Source organism: Ovis aries, chromosome 26, assembly GCF_016772045.2.
Source record: "Ovis aries strain OAR_USU_Benz2616 breed Rambouillet chromosome 26, ARS-UI_Ramb_v3.0, whole genome shotgun sequence".
Lineage (NCBI taxonomy): Eukaryota > Metazoa > Chordata > Mammalia > Artiodactyla > Bovidae > Ovis > Ovis aries.
Genome location: NC_056079.1, coordinates 6359688 through 6378606, shown reverse-complemented (window position 1 = coordinate 6378606; position 18919 = coordinate 6359688). Strand labels below are relative to the sequence as shown.

Sequence of the window (18919 nt, the reverse complement as noted above, 5' to 3'; positions counted from 1 at the left end):
GGTGAATGACCGATGTGGTGGAGAATGAGCAGAGAAGGACCCGGGGGTTGAAGTTAGACCTCAACCACTGGACCCAAACCATAGAGTTGTTTTGAGATTTCCCATTTAACTCTCTTATGGAAGTATTGGGCTTTCCATGTGGCGCTAGTGGTAAAGAACCTATCTGCCAATATAAGAGCTGGAAGAGATGTAGGTTCGATCCCTGGGTCAGGAAGATCCCCTGGAGGAGGGGATGGCAACCCACTCCAGTATTCTTGCCTGGAGAATCCCATGGAGAGTGGAGCCTGGCAGGCTAAATCCATGGGGTCTAAAAGAGTCGGACACGACTGAAGTGACTTAGCCCTCAAGCACACAAATGGAAGTACCACCCTGACATTCACAATGCCAGAGCCCCGAGAGAAATTCAGATGATGAATTTGGCATCTCCACCTCAATATTCCATATTTTAAAAAATATCTTACTACTGTGTACATCAGAAATCAGGAAACTGGGACTTCGCTGGTGGTTCAGTGGTTAAGACTCTGTGCTTCCACTGCAGGGTCTATGGGTTCAATCCCTGGTTGAGGATGGGGATCCCACATGCCATGTGGCATGAACAAAAAATTTAAAAAAAAAATAAACCCAGAAAACTTTTTCCATAAAAGACTGGACAACACATACTTTTAGGCTTTGCTGGTCATATGCTTTCTATTGCAGCTACTCAATGCTGCAGGTGAAGGGCAAAAGCAGTCCTAAACAATATATAGACACATGGGCATGGCTTTGTTCCGTAAAACTTTATTTATGAAAACAGTTAGCAGCTGGGTTTAGCCAGTGGGCTGGCCCCTGGCATGTATTTGTGAGACAATGAGTATGTAGGTGGCCTCTGAAGACACCTATCCTACTAAAGCTGTGTAACCCCCATTTGTTGCTTGTGGCCTGGCCTCACTGACTCACTTCTAACAAACAGAAGTGACGGATGCCACTCCTGAGATAAGAGGAGTGTGGGCTCAGTTTTGGGTGCCTACTTGCTCTCTTACTTGCTGCCATTGAGGGAAGCCAGGTGCCACGTTTGGAGCTGCCCTGAGAAGCCCATGTGGCCAGGAGCTGAAGAAGACTTTTGGTGGGAACAGCCAGTAGGAACTGAGACTCTTAGTCTAACAGCCTGGGACACACCATCTCCTGCCAACAACTCCCTGAGTGAGCTTAGAGATGAGAGCTTTCTAACAGAACCACAGGCTGGCTGACAGCCGGACTCGAACTCCATGAGTGCTTTGATCGAGAAGCACCCAGCTGAGCCATTAGCTTAGCTGCGATGGTTTCACAATACACAGAAATTGTGAGATAATGTTTGCTGCTTTCAGCCATTAAGTTTTGAGGTCACTTGTTACGCAGCGATGGTTAACTACTACGGTGAGGCGTTCTACAAACCATGCTTTATGGGATCTAGAGATGAGATGTTCGGTCTCAAGGTTTTTGACAAACTTACTGTGTGAATTTAGGTTAGGTGCTGACCCAGTGTGGGCCTTCCATTTCCTCTCTGCCTGCTGAAGAAACAGGAGTCATGCATTTCTGAGGTTATTATAGGTTTAAATCTTCATAGTTCATTTAATTGAGTCAAACTAATTCTGCCTCTGAGCCAGAGTTGTGCATTGGCAACCCATGGGTAAAACACAGCATGCTGCTGCTTCTGCTAAGTCACTTCAGTCGTGTCCGACTCTGTGCGACCCCGTAGATGGCAGCCCACCAGGCTCCTCTGTTCCTGGGATTCTCCAAGCAAGAATACTGGAGTGGGTTGCCATTTCCTTCTCCAATGCATGAAAGTGAAAAGTGAAAGTGAAGTCACTCAGTCATGTCTGACTCTTAGTGATCCCATGGACTGCAGCCCACCAGGCTCCTCCGTCCATGGGATTTTCCAGGCAAGAATACTGGAATGGGTTGCCATTGCCTTCTCCGAAAACACAGCATGCTGCTGCTAAGTCACTTCAGTCGTGTCCGACTCTGTGCGACCCCATAGATGGAAGCCCACCAGGCTCCCCCGTCCCCGGGATTCTCCAGGCAAGAACACTGAAGTGGGTTGCCAGTTCCTTCTCCAATGCATGAAAGTGAAAAGTGAAAGTGAAGTTGCTCAGTCGTGTCCGACTCCGAGCGACCGCATGGACTGCAACCTACCAGGCTCCTCCATCCACGGGATTCCCCAGGCAAGAGTACTGGAGTGGGTTGCCATTGCCTTCTCCGAAAACACAGCATACTATGATATAATTATTGTGATATAATTACGAACATTTAAAGGACTAAAGATTCTACAGAAAAGCCCAGATTTCTGGCATTTTCAGGAAAATTAAATTATTTTAAGTCATATTTTCATACTGTAACTTCAAGAAGTATCCAAAGATCTCTCCCCCTTCATACAGAATGGGACCCCCAGAGCAGGGTGGGGCCCTCATGAGTCATTTCTCACTGGCCTGTCTCGCTTAGTCATAATGCCTGGCTCTGAAGGGCTTTAGGGAGCTGCTTAACTTATATTCCATCTTGCTTTGAGAGCTCCCCTAAAACACAGCACAGGTGTTCTCTTACCTTCTGATCATGTCTGAGGCCAGGACATTGCCCATGTAATGGCTCCACCTACACTTTGTGAAACCCAGCTGTGTCATGATAGCTGCACCCATGCGTCCTGCTGCCCAGACCTCAGGGAGACCCGGCAGGTTGTGCGTCTGGTCGGTGCCTTTCCTACATTCTCTCTCCCCACCACAAATCTAGAAGACCTCTCCTCTCTCCCACAGCCTTTACAGGGAGACACACGCACACCCAGACCCACGCACAGAATAACAGAAGTCACTCTCGCTCAGATGAAGCCTGCACGTCTCTTATATTCCCCCCGCTCCTGATACATAAGGGCCCGAAAAACGTCCCCCTTTCCCACTTCTGGCAGGTCCTTACCCCTCCTCTTAAATGATGTCATTTATCCTCTAACAATCTCTGTGAAAAGAGAGTTTCTGCTCTTTCTTCCTGCCCATTCTTTCTCCTTCCTTCCTTTTCACCACTCTACTTGACACTCATGGGCACATGTTTCTATTTATCTGTGCTGTTTGCATGTATCTTCTTCTTTTGAGCACTCGGGATCAGTTCATGAAAAATACAGTCTATATAATATATGTATACATATACCTGTTTAAATTACTGTGTCTTAAAATGTGTTTTGTTTCAGGGGCATTTTTGCATTTGGTAATAAGCATTTCACAAGACATGTCTGTTTTTGGAAACACTCTGGCCCAGGGCCAAATCTCGGGTTTAGCTCTCTAGTTATGTATACATATGCAGAGCTTACAACACCTATCCAGGCCTGCACGCCCAGCTAAGGAACTTGTCTTCCAGATGACAACCTACAAAAACTGGGGGGGAAAATCAAAGAAATCTCTAGACATTTTCAAGCACAGTACACATTTTAGGAAAAATAACTGATAAAGGGCTGGACTTTATTCTCCTGGAGGTTGGTGTTTTGCATCACCAGACTGTCCTATATTGTTGTGACTATGATGGCTCACTGAGCTAAAACACCCTGGGGTGCCTAGGGCAGGATGCACCGCTTTACAAAGGGTCACGTTTGCCTCTAGGACAGCAGAGAATGAGATAGTTAAACAGTATCACTGACTTAATGGACGTGAGATTGAGCAAACTCCAGGAGATGGTGAAAGACAGGGAATCCTGGCATGCTGCAGTCCACGAGGTCACAAAGAGTCAGACTAGGCGACTGAACAATGGTGGTGCTTTCTCTAGCTTCTTTGGCACTGGATTTTATTACAGACAGTGATGCTCAGTATCACAGGCTGTCTTGCTCAGCTGCCTGAATTTTCCGTTTAAGTCTCACTTCAGGGGCCCTTTTGAGATCTGCCTCTTCCCTGGGGAAGTATGGAAGCTCCAGATACCAGCTTGCAGAGCCCCTGCAAGACTGCACCTTTTCACTTGAGAAAGGAAACCATAACGTGTTCCCGAGTCTCGTTCACCTCCCCTGTGTGTCTTGCTCTTGTTTCTCTCTGCCTCTGATCTCCTCTGTGTTCTTGCATCTGTCACGGCCTGTCTCCTCCCTTCTTCTCTTTGTCTCCATGTATGTGTGTATCTTCGCCCCGAGTGGTCTCTTCCTCTGCTCTGGAGGAGAGCGCCATGGTCCCTGGGTCTCTCCACATCAGAAGTCTCCTTCTGAGTGTTTCCAGCTCTGAGAACCCCCTTCTGCACCCGAGGGAGTTTCCTGACCAGGAAGTTTCCTTCTCCAGCCCGGTGATTGTGGGAGAGCGTGATGAGAACACATAGACCCCTCCTGTCCATAAACCTGGCCACAAAGCTCCGTAATGACTCATCTTGAAGGTTCATGGGGAAAGAGATAACAGATAAGAATCGACCCTCATTTTCTGTGGGGAGAAGAGCTCAAGATGGGAGTCATAGCTCATCTCAGACTAACCATTCTCAAATCCCAAACGAGGCAAGCATAGGGCCATGTGTGGCTCTTCTCTCTACATGAGGAAATATGACCAAGTTGACATAGTCAAAGCCAAGCTTTTAGGGGAGTTTCTTTACTTTTTAAAGATGACTGTTTTCTAGCTTTGTTATTAACAGCAACAAAATCTCCAGATTTAAAGGGATCTTCAAGTTCATAGTAATAAAATGCTTTATGTGATGGTTAAATCCTGCCTTTTTCAAACACTTCTAATGTTGGCAAACTCACTGTTTCCAAGAGGATCTCATTTTACTTTCAGCTGCTATGTCTATTATTTTATTTTTCTCCTTATTGAGCCAAAATATACTTCCCCAACTCTTGTCTCATTGTTCCTGTCTTGGTTCCTGGTTCTCAAAAATCTCCCTCCCTTCCTTTTTCTTCCTTTTTTCTCTTCTCATTTTCTTTCTTTTTCAGTCAGACTGTGTCCTTTTTTAAAATTTTTTTTTGATTTTTAAATTTGAAGTATAGATAGTTGACAAATAAAGTTGTAAGATCATGATGTGGTTCAGATGGTAAAGAATCTGTCTGAAAATGCGGGAGACCCAGTTTCCATCCCTGGGTTGGGAAGATCCCCTGGAGAAAGAAATGGCAACCCACTCCATTATGTTGTTGTCTGGAGAATCCCATGGACTGAAAAGTCAGGTGGGCTATAGTCCAAAGGGTCACAAAGAGTCAGACACGACTGAGTGACTAAGCATGCATGTGATACTAACATCAAGATGATTCAAGATATGTGCACATTTTGAAAGAATTCCCCACATCTAGTTAATCAACACACTCATCACCTCATTTCTAGATCATCTTCTTTTTTGGAGGTGGGGGTGAGAAACATTTTCCTGGTTTCCTGTCTTCCTCTCTAACCTTGAATACAAATTTCAAACTTGGCCAGAGTGGCAGTGAGTCAGGACCAGCTGCTCAGACTGCAGTGATTCTGGGGAGAAGTGAATTGGGCTGCATCTCCTTTCTTTCCCCAAGAATTTTCACTTTCAGCAGAAAAATTCTTTTACCTCCAGATTAAAACCCTGTATTGGTTCCCTGAAATCTTCTTGAGGAAACTAGAGACTCAAGCAAGTAATTAGGGTTTCTAGAGATCTTGGGAAGTCTATAGGAAAAGGATTTCAGACTTTCAAACTTGCTGGCAGGCAGGAATAAACACTGAGCAAATTGGTGTCAGTTCATGTTTGGATCTGGAGAACTAACTTTGAGTCAATGTCCCCCTATTAGCAGGAGCCTAATTATCTGGAAGAGGTAGAGGGGGGATTTCCAGGAAGACAGTTACTGAGCTGTCTAATGGGGGGTTTCCTATTAGACACAAATCTCTTCTCTCACTCTTTTTGTCTCCACAGATGCCATCAAATGTAAAAATGCACCATTTTTTAATGCTTTAATTAAAAAAAGTTGAACTATGAACAATGTATTTTTATCACATGGAATCTTAACTTTACATTTATTGAATGAACTCTGAAATATGTTTAGACATAATTACTTATTTTATTTTATGCTTTTAAATGAGTTTTTTAAAAAAAGTGTTCCTGTATCAAGAATACTGTTCATGTTAAGGAAGCAATTCTTATAAGACTGTTTAACTTGGACTTTTTTCAAGGATGCCAACACCCATTAGAAAAATTTTGATGGTGATATATTTTTAATCTTAAATGAAGGTGTCAAAGGAAAGTTTCTGGTCAAAAACCAGAGCCTAAAGTCTTTTCTCGAATGGCACTTCCGTAGTTGGTTATTGGAGCGGGGGTGCAGGGCTTGCACAGGGATGCATCAGCTACGCCACCCGGAAGGGGACAACACAGGAAAGGGAGGACAGGCACCACAAGACCCTCGCCCACTGTGGGGTGGTCGTCTGCTCCAGCCCTGTGGTCCTCAGGGACATCTTGGCAACAGTTAAGAATTACATGTGGCCCCCAAGGCACCACCTATAGGGTCTGGCACCTGAAGAGGAAAGCTGCTGGAGTGGGAAATCCTAGAACGAGGCTTTCTGCCATCTTGGTGTTCCATCTGTCTTTTCAAGAGGAGCTGTCTCTCTACCGAATTCCTTTCCCAAGACTCACGGTGTCCTCCCTACACAAGAGCATAGGGCGGAGATGTCTGAATGACAGGGATGAGGGGAGGGCCGGGATGTGGGTTCCCACGCTGAGCCAGCCTGGGGCTCCCTGGCTCCACTGCGGCCTGACCAGCTGACGGCTGCGCCGCGGTGACTCACGGAACAAGATGTTCAGGCGTGATGCCTGCTGCAGGTGTGGAGCAGTTCCAGGCGAGCACCACAGGAAACTGGAAAAGCCACACATTTCACTTGTTGTTGTCACCGTGTCGCTCCTGGGAGGAAGCTGGGGGAGCTCAGACGGACCAGCTCTCAGTCCAAGTCCAGGCAGGGGTCCTCCCCCTTCAGGAATCATCTTCCCTAGCCCTGTGGTCCTCAGGGACATCTTGGCAGCATTTAAGAATTACATGTGGCCCCCAAGGCACCGCCTATAGGGTCTGACGGATTATCTAGGGTGGGTCCTTAGCTGACTCTGTAATGGCATCTGAGTGAGACTGTTGTGTATCCAGACTGAGAACCATGGCCTCAGGTAGAGCTGGGGACCCCGGGAGCCCCTCCAGCAATTCACTACCTTTCTCTGCAGTCACATGACCGCCGGTACCACCACAGCCACCCAACAGCTAAGGCTCCGAGTGAGTGGAACACAGAGAAGTCGCCGTGAACCCTGATAAACATAATTTCACCACATGATCCCCCAGACCCTTGAAAACCTGTGAGAGGAAAGGCTGGCCCTCCTCCTCAGAGAGAGAGAAGGCGCCCTCAGAGGAGACAGGTCACATGATCCACTTCGTGTCAGGCAGACAGGCACATTCTGGAAGAAATACCTCACTGTTGGGGGCCAGGGGAGGTGAGCTCGTTTGTATGGAGAAAGACAGAGCGGTCTGAGGAGAGATGTCAGATGGGCAACACCCCATTCCAGACAGAGAGAGAGAGCATTCCCCGAGGAGAAACTTAGAGTCCTGGGCCTTGACCTCAGGGAGGTCAACAGCTCTCGTTGAAGACAAGGCCTGGTGCCTCACTCTTGTTCTCAGACACAGAGACAGGCTGCAGATTCCTGAGTCTGGAGGCTCCTTACTTCACCCTCAAGTACCAGGCGGAGCCTGGGACCACGGTGGATTTCTGAGCTCCTAGGGGCCTGGGTTTCCCTGGCTTTTACGTACATGATTGTGCATCTTCTGCGAAGACGACATATTGGCATTTTGTGGAGGAGGATTCTGTGGGCGGTTCCGGAAGAGGGAGGTTAACAGGCTGAGCTAGTGCAACATGACTGCGAGCCTGCAGGGCCTGCGGCCCTCGCGCAAGAGCTAGTTTGAACGATTTTCTTTTTTGTTGGTGGTGGTGGTGTTAAAATTTCATCTCAGTCTTTCATTGCTGCATCGCCTTCAAGGACAGTGTGATTTTCAGACAGCACAGAATTGCTCTGGAAACAGGCAGGCGGCATCTGGCCTGAGAGATTTTTCATGAGATGAGCACACTCACCTCCCCAGCACAGGGTTTCACAGGTGGGATCTGGTGGCAAAGGTCATCTTCAGAGGCAGGTGAGGGGGCAAGCTTCTCATTTTTCTCTCCAGTTTGTTGTTGTTGTTGAGTCACTGAGCTGTGTCCGAACCCAGGGACTGTAGCACACCAGGCTCCTCTGTACATGGGATTATCCCAGCAAGAATACTAGAGTGGGTTGCCATTTCCTCCCCATGGGAGAGAGGGGGATCTTCTTGACCCAGGGATCAAATCCACGTCTCTTGTGTCTCCTGCTTGGCAGGCAGATTCTTTATCACTGAGCCCCCTGGGAAGCCCCTCTCAGCTCTGTCTTCAAAGACCCCAAGACGTGGGGAGAGCAAGTGCCTTCATCTGAAGAGTCCAGATGAACCCGACAAAGATGATCGACATTCAGCTGAGGGACTGTTTCACCCATGAAGAGCTAAAACACCCTCTCATGTTATAACTGTACAGAGAAAGAGCTTGTGTAAATGTGCCCATGTATATGCATGTCTCTATTTTCATTACTGAATTGCTCCACCTACAGGAATTCAAATACAATGTGTACTATTTCCACATCGAAAAACAATCTCAGATCACTCTCCCTGTGTCTTATTTGAATCAAGAAGATTCCAACATTAAATAACAAAAGTTTAATGACGCGTTTGAGATCAGCGGATACAAACGTATGACCACATCACAAATGAAGAGCGTGACAGGGATGAGTTACAGGACTAGAGTTCGGGGGTTTTGATTCCTTGCTCAAGAGTCTTTCCATGATTGCATCTCGGCCTTTTGGCTAAGATCAGGTGAAGAGTCCATGACACTGTGTTGCCTTTGTGGGGGTGGGGACAGCAGGTGGTTTTGTTAAATGACCTTTCGGGGCCCTTTTTGGCCTAAGATTCCGTGTCTGACGGGCAGGGGGTGGCAGGTGAACATTCGTGGTGGAGACTCTTCAGGGCTTCTGCCAGCCTCGCTCCTCCAGCCCTGCTGCTCACAGTGGGAGCAGGGAGCCCTGAAAATGAAAGGGTCACGTGCTCAGCTGTGAGGCAGTACAACAGGGCAGAGCTGCCGAGAGCTTTGTCCTACTTTCTGGCCATTTGTGAGAGAGAAGAGGGGAGGCAGGCGTTAGGCTGTGACAGCGATGTGGCGATCAGCACAGGGGGGCATCCCACGTCCTGTCCTCAAGTCAGAAAGGACAGCAGCAGCGGTGGACTGGAGATCTGTCTGAGGCTTGAATTATTCATTCCTTCATCTGTTTCACATTGACTGCGCTTGGCCGGTCACTAAAGTCCTGCAGAGGAGTAAGACCCAGACCTGTCCTGAGGATTTCCAAGTGCAGCGAGAAACGCAGACATGTGCGTAAATCACAGCAGCAGAGTGACAGGTCCTGAAAGGGGAGGAAGTGAAGTGAAGTGGCTCAGCCGTGTCCGACTCTTTGCAATCCCATGGACTGTACCCTACCAGGCTCCTCCGTCCATGGAATTTTCTAGGCAAGAGTACTGAAGTGGGTTGCCGTTTCCTTCTCCAGGGGATCTTTATGTCTAAGCCACCAGGGAAGTCAAAAAAAGGGGAGGAGGGAAGCACCAAGGAGCCTGAGGGCCATGAGCCACAGTGATGGATTCTGCTGTGCTGGTCGGGGTGGGCCTGAGTGGGGGACACTGGAGCCCTTTGGAGTCTAGGGAGGGCCTGCCCTGTTACTCATTAGCCATCTCAGAAGAGGAAGCTGCTTCTTTGAGATGAATGGTGGGGGATAACTATATTTAGCTCAGAAAAAAAAAAAAAAGGCATGGAGAAGGTGTATAGACTTCCCGAGTAGAAATGCCAGACCCTGTTGGTTCCAGTCAAGTCCCTCTGTCCTCTCCTGGCTGTCTATGGCCCAGGAGCACCACCAGGAAGAGTCCAGCCCCTCCTGGGTCAATAGAGGGTCCATGATCCCAACTCCATTCCCACCAAGGGAAGAGACTTGCCCAAATCCTGGGTGTCCCACCTGCCCTGCTCCCAGCTATCCCTGATCATTGATGAGGCCCTGATTCTACACGCACGTGGGAAGCTGTGAGGGCTGTCAGAGGTCTAAACCATCTCCCTCATTTTATTTTTGAGGAAAATAAGGTCAAGAGAGGAGGTAGAACCAGACTCCAGTTCCCCAGTATTCTGGACATGGGCCCCTCCGTGTGTGTGTGTGTGTGTGTGTGTGTGTGTCTGTGTGTGTGTGTCTGTGTGTGTGTGTCTGTGTGGCTGTGTCTGTGCACACACACGAGTGTGTGAAGTCTCCAGGGGACAGAGATGTGGGACTTGGGATGGCAGGACTCTTGGCACAGTATCTGTCGGCCTGCCCTGAAGCATGGAGAGCGTCATGTTTCACTTGGGAGCAAGACCTAAGCCTGAGTGAGATCCCTCCCCAAGCAGACAGTCCCTGCATGTCTGGAACTGGCCCTCAGTCCTTTGAGAAGATGACCAAGGGCTTCGCAGAGATGCCTGTGATTAAGACAGGCTCCACTCCTCACAACCCCATGAGCCTGTCTGATGGTATTTAGGAATCAACCAAGAGTGAGTGTAGGAGGGCCTGGGCAGAAGCCAAGGCATTGGGCCAGTGTGGCTGGATGCCTGAGCTGGGAATCCAGACAGGAGCCCAGAGGCAGATCTTCCTTGTGACTCTTAGAGTAAATTCAGCTTGCGGGAGAACAAACTGGATTCAGGCAGTGAACACAAACATAGAAAGAAGGTACCTATCAGGTTCTCTAACTGGTCTAGAAAAAGCCTGGCATGTGGTCTCGTACATCAAGACACTGCTTTTATCACTCTTTTACATTTCTTACCTGTAATTAATATTTACTGCCCTTCGGATGACTGCTCAAAGATATGGGATGGGTGACAAGTTTCAGCAGATTCAGAGAAAAACAAAGGACAGTGGGTTGTGAACGTCAAGTCCTGCCTTGCTTTGTTTACTCAGAAATATGCTCTTTAGAAAGAACACAGAGCAACGAGCACTGGGTTGGTGATACCAGTGCCAGGAATCCACTTGTGAACTGCTAACCTGGGGACATTCACTTAACCTTCTGATTTCCATCTGCTTCCCATCCCTAAAATGGAACTGCCTCAACCTTATCATATACTCCATAAGACTGCGTTGATCAACCGAGATAACCTCAGATTGTTTGAAAAAATGTTTAATCCTATTTACATGTGACCTATTGTTATTGTGACTTGAGGAGGCCTTGGAAAGGACACCAGGCACACAATAGTCTGGGAATCAGTGGGATAAGGCTGGGCTTCGGATGAGAAGAAAGATGTCATTTGGTGGAAAAGAGGCCAGTAGACTGGCTGCATTTCTGACTCTCTGAAGATGAGCTGGATTTGTACTTTGCTTTCTGGTCTACCCCTAACTGGGGGCAGTCCCTGGAATGGAGGTGAATATTATGAAATTCTGAGAGTCTTTAAAGAGAAAAAAAAAAAAAAACAGAAAAAAGGAAAGTAGGCAAGCTTTTGGGAAAAATCTTTTATCAGGCCTTCACCCTTGATGCTGGATTCATTGAACAAATGTTTGTTAAGCACCTGCTGTGAGTCACACATTCTTCTAAACCCTTAGCATACTTTAAGATCCCGCCTGCTTTCTGGAAGCTTACGTTCTAGGTGCCTGACCCGCCGTCCATCTCTGGTCTGTATTTTCTTTCTTCCTCTGAATGTGGTATGCAGCACCTATTCCAGGGGTCAGAGCAGATTTCAGATTTTTTCTCACCAGAACGGCAGAAAAAAAGTCTGCAGGTTCCATGTTGCATAAGGCAGATAATATTTCTAATTCCAGGTGGAACATCCCCTACGGATAGAACAAATTAACAAATTAGTTCTCACAGCAAAAAATAAAGGATAAACATAGGCCACCTCCACAATGTTTATCATACTCTTAAAAAATTGTCTGGACAGGTTCCAGTTCAACTGGAACAATAAAACAGGGACGATAACTTTTTTTGTTGTGGTTCAGTTGCTAAGTCATGTCTGACTCTTTGCAACCTCATGGATTGTAGCATGCCAGGCTCCTCTGTCCTTTACTATCTCCCAGAGTTTGCTCAGATTCACGTTCATTGGGTCGATGGTTAATCTATGAACGTGAATGAACATGACTCTAACCATCTCATCCTCTGCTGCCCTTTTCTCCTTTCACCTTCAGTCTTTCCCAGCACCAGGGACAATAATACATACTCCTAAAAGTTGTTGGGAAGGTTTATATAATACATGTATTTGTGTACGTTATTGCATTCTATCAGGCTTCTCAAGCCTCCTGGTGGTGGATGTGAGCTAATTCAACAAGGAAAAACAGAGTTTTGGAGAATAGAGTGGAGTAATTGGAAGGATGAGTCTTGGTCTTTAGGAAAATAGGAAAGTGTTCTGATCCTCAGTCAGTGGCCTAATTTTCAGTTTTACAGCCTAAAATGAAATAAAGAAAAGAAAACTGAGTTCTTCTCACCATGATTTGTGGATTTATAGGTCAAGCAGAACTACCGAAAGTTCCCATAAGGAAAGCATTTTCTATTTGTCACAAGAAAAAAATTAAGAGGAATTACATGTGGTAATGGATGTTGACTGGACTTAGGGCGATTATTTTGCAATCTATACAAATATAGAACAAATATGTTGTACACCTGAAACTAATATTGTATGTTGAATATATCTCAACTTATTTAAAAACAGCATTTTCTATTTGGGAATGAGATGGTCGAAAGAAAGGTCTTATATCAGATCTGCAAAAGTCAATCTATCATGACTCAAAAAAAAAAAAAAAAAAAAAAAAGCTTTGCTGGTGGCTCAGTGGTAAAGAAGCCACCTGCAATGCAGAAGACACGGGTTCAATTCCTGATTCAGGAAGATCCCATATGCCAGGAAGCAGCTAGATCCATGTGCCACAACTATTGAGCCTGTGCTCTAGCGCCTGGGAGCCACAACTACTGAGCCCAAATGTCGCAACTACTGAAGCCCGAGCACCCTGGAGCCCATGCTCCCCAACAAGAGAACCCATCGCAATGAAAAGCCTGCACACTGTGAGGAAAGGTAGCCCCTGCTCGCTGCAACTAGAGAAAAGCCTGTGTGCAGCGATGAAGACTCAGTGCACCCCAAAATAAGTAAATGAAATTATTCAAAAACCAAAACACTCACAGCGTTGGTCTTACATGATTTAAAAAAACAACCTTGCACAGCATTTCATATCCAAATGGGGTACACTCTCTGAGCCTGTGTCATCTCAGCTCTACCATGGTTTGGAGAGGAGCCCAATGAAGTGATGGGCGACATACCTAACGAAGGTCAAAGAACCACAGCCCAGAAATCTGGAGATCAGAGCTGGCCTCACTTCTCCCAGTAGCTAATGATTTCTCCTCGGATAACTCATTTAACTGCTTGTGCCTCGGATTTCCTCTGTAAAATAGGCTCTCTGTGGAAGCTGGAGGAATGCTATCGGCAGTAGGAATTGCTGCTGTGACCATGATTGTAAATTGCTCTGCAGGACAGCAGGCTTTCTTGGGAGTGTGGTTTCCTCTCCCTGTAAAGTGTGGGGCTTCCATAGAAGATTCATTCCCTTCCAGCTTTGACATTTGGGCGACGGTAATTTCTTTCTGCGAACTTTTCTCAGACTGTGATGAATCTTTTCTATTTGTATTGGAGCAAAGATGCCTCTGTGACTTGTCTTATGACCCTGAAAACTCATATTTAGCCTCTCAAAACCTTTTTGTAGGGAAGATCAAAATGGCCCAGAGCTGAGTCCCAGAGGGGTCCACCTGCACCAACCACCAACACACAGACACCTCCTGCCCATCCCCGCCAGGGACACACACATCCGGGGAATTCCTGCACAGCCTTCCCCAGCCTGTCCCAGCTCAACCCTACTGGTTGGGAGCAGCTTTCTACCCTGACCAGGAGACATTTACCTGAGTTCATTTGGACCAAACAGTAGAGAAGAGTGAACAGAAAGAGGACCTTCATGCTTTAAAGTTCCCTCAGGTCTCCCCACCCTGCTGTGCAGAAAAGCAAATCTGATGAAAGAGCCAAGTGGAATGGAGAGGACAGGTCACAAAAATGGGACATTTATAGGTTTGGGGACACTAATGAGGAATGAGCACATTTATCTGGTCTACTGACTAAGGCTGTGGGCAGAAGTTACTGGATACTCTTCTGCCTAAAAATAGACAGGCTTCATCGTATTCAGGACCTGACCAATAACTTGGCTTCAGTGGCAGAAGAACCACTGGACTGATGGTTACTTAGCACCTGGTGCTGGGCCAGGTGATGGGGACAGAGACGTGCAAAGACAGGGTCCCCGCCTTCTAGTAGCTTCTGACTGGCCAGCATCTACCACAGTTGGGCACATGGACACACTCCCAGGTGCATAATAGCTTCAAGACCACTTATAGGTGGTCTCCTGCCCCTATTTAACCAATTTGCAGCAAACATGTTTGACCACAAGTCTTACTGAGAAAATGGATTTTGATAAAGAGATGTCAGGTGGCAGCCCCATACTTCTCTGGAGGTGAGTCAGGACACAGGTGAGCAGAGTGGGCATCCAGAAGAAGAAGGGACAGACATTCAGTTCAGAGATTCCAGTACTAAAAAGATTAAGCAAAGGAAGTAGGTCCTAACAAAGGATACCCTTATTCACTGGCTTGTCTGTATTTTGTAAAAGCACCTACTAAAATAGGGCTTAAGGGAAAGTTACTTGGGAACTTTACCTCTCGGTGCCAACAAAAAGGTTCACAAAGCACTATGTAATTATAAAATAGGTATTAAGATAGTGTCTATGTGTGATTCAAACAGTAAATAATAAACATTAAAATTTGCAGCTCTTTTTTTTATGGCTGATTGCTCTGAACCTATGTCTGAAATCACCTGTCGTAAAAATTGCCAGCCTAGAGGGGTGGGATGGGGTGGGAGGTAGGAGGGAGGTTCAGGAGGGAGGGGACAGATGCATACCTATGGCTGACCCATTGATGTATTGCAGAAGCCAATACAAGATTGTAAAGCAATTATCTGCTAACTAAAAATAACTGAAATTTTAAATGTCTAAACAGATCGATTTAACCCTGAGAAAACAGGCTTCCATACCAAAACAATACATCCTAAAAGTTCAAGGATTCCAATGAATAATTACAATTCTAAATGGACCTCTCTATAAGAGATAAGGATAATTGTTCAATGAAAACACTGAAGTGCATATATCCAAACGTATGGGTCATTTTTTAAAAAGTCGCCTTCGTAAATGACACAATGCTTTATAATTGGTATTCATCCTCGCTATTTATACTGACCTGATGTAGGGAACATTTAAGGTAAAGGTGTATGGTATATTTTATCTAGCATTAAAGCCCAAATACTTGTGAAGTTATAGTTTGGAAACTGTTTTCTGTACAGCTGGAAATTTCATGAACTATGTTGGAAAATCAGCTCATTTGGGTGAGAAATGATTTAACAGTATCAGATTTTATCACCCACATTTTCCCCCTATACTTTAATCTATCTTCAAGTCAGTCACAGACTTGGAACGCAATTGGTAAGGAAGAATTGCATAAACAGTCTGGAGAATCAGGTGTGGCATTCTTAAGGAAGCTAAAGTAGCAAATCAAGTTCATTGAATGGTCTTATTAATCTGGTCATAGGTTCATTGGTTTCTATAATTACAGGGTTGAAAGAAACTAAAGTTCATTTTGTTCCAACACAGAAGATAATTATTCTGGTGTGTACTACACTTATAAATAGGAGAAAAAAGTTTAAGGAGAGATGAAAGATACACGGGTTTGAAACATTTGATAACAGCTAAACATTTTTATGCCATTATGAGATGGTTGGATGGCATAACTGACTCAATGAACATGAGTTTGAGCAAGCTCTGGGAGATGGTGAAGGGCAGGGGAGCCTGGCGTGCTGCAGTCTATGGGGCCGCAAAGAGTCAGACATGACAGAGACTGAAAAACAACATAAAACATTTTTATATATTAAAAAAACAACTTGATACAATTAAATAATAATTAGCCAAACAACCCAATTAAAAATTGGGCACAGGACTTAGACATTTCTCTAAAGAAGAAATACAAATGGCCATCAAGCACATGAGAAGATGCTCAACATCATTAATCATTTGGGAAATGCGATCAAAGCCTCAGAGAGATACCACTTCACTTACCCTAGGATCGTCATTTAAAAAAAAAAAAGTAACAAGAATAATATTTTGGAAAGTAGACACTATTAGTAACAGTGTGGAAAAATCAGAACCTTCATGCGTGGCTGATGGGAAAGTAAAATGGTGCAGCTATTGTAGAAAAAGTTTGATGCTTCCTCAATAAGTTTAGGAAATACTTATTTTTATTTTATGTATTTGAATAATATTTTATTTATTAAAACAAAACTTGTACATGAATGCTCTTAGCATCACTATTCACAATCACCAAAAAGTAGAAATATACAAATGTCCATCAATGGATGAATGGAAAAATGAACTGCTATGTAAAGGACCATGGATGGATCTAAAGACTGTCATACTGAGTAAGTATGTAAGTCAGACTTACAAATATGATATTGCTATACATGGAATCTTAAAAAAAATGGTACAAAGAAACTTACTTACAAAACAGAAATAGAATTACAGGTATAGAAAACAACCTATTGGTTATTAAGGGGGAAAGGGAAGGAAGGGATAAATTGGGAGATTGATTGACATATACACACTACTATATATAAAATAGACAACTAATACATTATCAATTAATAATTGTGTTGTTAAAATCACCTCATCTTAGAGAAAATAACTCCCTGAGGACACAAGGATGGTTACTTTTACTCCCAGGAACCAGATCCTTGAACAGTCAGAAGGTATTTCTTCCACTAATGTGATGAGTTGTGGTGCTAAGTACATACACACACATGTACACACAGACCACTCGATCTCTCACCATATAAAACAGAATACAGTTCAGTTCAGTTGAGGTCAGTGGCTCAGTCGTGTCCGACTCTTTGCGACCCCATGGATTGCAGCACGTCAGGCCTCCCTGCCCATCACCAACTCCCGAGTTTACTTAAACTCATGCCCATTGAGTCAGTGATGCCATCCAACCAGCTCATCCTCTGTCATCCCCTTATCCTCCTACCCTCAATCTTTCCCAGAATCAGGGTCTTTTCAAATGAGTCAGCTCTTCACATCAGGTGCCCAAATTATTGGAGTTTCAGCTTCAACATCAGTCCTTCCAATGAATATTCAGGACTGATCTCCTTTAGGATGGACTGGTCGGATCTCCTTGCAGTCCAAGGGACTCTCAAGAATCTTCTCCAACACCACAGTTCAAAAGCATTAATTCTTCAGCGCTCAGCTTTCTTTTTAGTCCAACTTCACATTCATACATGACTACTGGACAAACCATAGCCTTGACTAGACGGACCTTTGTTGACAAAGTGATGTCTCTGCTTTTTAATATGCTATCTAGATTGGTTCTAATTTTTTTTTCAATGAGCAAGCATCTTTTAATTTCATGGCTGAAGTCACCATCTGCAATGATTTTGGAGCCCCCAAAATAAAGTCTGTCACTGTTTCCATTGTTTCACCATCTATTTGCCATGAAGTCATGGGGCCAGAAAACAAAGATCATGGCATCTGGTCCCATCACTTCATGGCAAATATATGGGGAAACAGTGGAAGCAGTGAGAGACTTTATTTTTTCTGGGCTCCAAAATCACTGCAGATGCAGCCATGAAATTCAAAAACGCTTACTCATTGGAAGGAAAGTTATGATCAACCTAGATAGCATATTAAAAAGCAGATACATCACTTTGTCAACAAAGGTCCATCTAGACAAGGCTATGGTTTTTCCAGTAGCTATGCATAGATGTGAGAGTTGGACTATAAAGAAAGCTGAGCACCGAAGAATCGATGCTTTTGAACTTTGGTGTTATAGAAGATTCTTGAGAGTCCCTGGGACTAAAAGGAGATCCAAACAGTCCATCCTAAAGGAGATCAGTCCTGGGTGTTCATTGGAAGGACTGATGTTGAAGCTGAAACTCCAATATTTTGGCCACCTGATGCGAAGAGCTGACTCATTTGAAAAGACCCTGATGCTGGGAAAGATTGAGGGTAGGAGGATAAGGGGATGACAGAGGATGAGCTGGTTGGATGGCAACACCGACTCAATGGACATGAGTCTGGGTAAACTCCGGGAGTTGGCGATGGACAGGAAGGCCTGGCCTGCTGTGGTTCATGGGGTCGCAAAGAGTCAGACACGACTGAGTGACTGAACTGAACTGAACTAATGGGGCCAGATGCCATGATCTTAGTTTTCTGAATGTTGAGTTTTAAGCCAACTTTTTCACTCTCCTCTTTCACTTTCATTAAGAGGCTCTTTAGTTCTTCTTCACTTTCTGTCATAAGGGTGGTGTCATCTCTGTATGTGAGGTTATTGATATTTCTCCTGGCAATTTTGATTCCAGCTTGTGCTTCAACCAGTCCAGCGTTTCTCATGATGTACTCTGCATGTAAGTTAAATAATCAGGGTGACAATATACAGCCTTGATGTACCCCTTTCCTGATCTGGAAGCAGATGGACCTAACAGAAGCAGAAGACATTAAGAAGAGGTGGCAAGAATACACAGAAGAACTATACAAAAAAGATCAGGACCAAGATAATCACAATGCTGTGATCACTCACCTAGAGCCAGACATCCTGGAATGTGAAGTCAAGTGGGCCTTAGGAAGCATTACTGCCAATAAAGCTAGTGGAGGTGATGGAATTCCAGTTGAGCTATTTCAAATCCTAAAAATGATGCTGTGAAAGTGCTGCACTCAATATACCAGCAAATTTGGAAAACTCAGCAGTGGCCACAGGACTGGAAAAGGTCAGTTTTCATTCCAAATAGAATGTGCTCTGATTTTATTTGTGAAATATAAAGTAAAACTC

At 45.0% G+C, this 18919-nt stretch overlaps 2 protein-coding genes across 3 annotated transcripts in view; one reads left to right on the top strand and one right to left on the bottom strand.

Annotated features, from left to right (window-relative positions):
- Positions 1–18919, top strand: part of LOC121818087 (craniofacial development protein 2-like) — an 80858-nt gene that overhangs the window by 54498 nt on the left and 7441 nt on the right. The gene's annotated exons all lie outside the window — the stretch shown is intronic.
- Positions 8485–14423, bottom strand: SPAG11B (sperm associated antigen 11B). 2 transcript variants are annotated; one of them, XM_027962665.3, is made up of 3 exons: positions 13916–14423; positions 11624–11814; positions 8485–9291 (listed from the first exon to the last, which is right to left on the bottom strand). In XM_027962665.3, the coding sequence occupies exons 1-2, from the start codon at positions 13968–13970 to the stop codon at positions 11627–11629; spliced, it is 243 nt and encodes an 80-aa protein (XP_027818466.1). In that variant the 5' UTR covers positions 13971–14423; the 3' UTR covers positions 8485–9291; positions 11624–11626. The 2 variants fall into 2 exon arrangements, with proteins under 2 accessions (XP_027818466.1, XP_060263181.1); XM_060407198.1 differs by lacking the exon at positions 8485–9291 and having other exon boundaries at positions 11450–11814.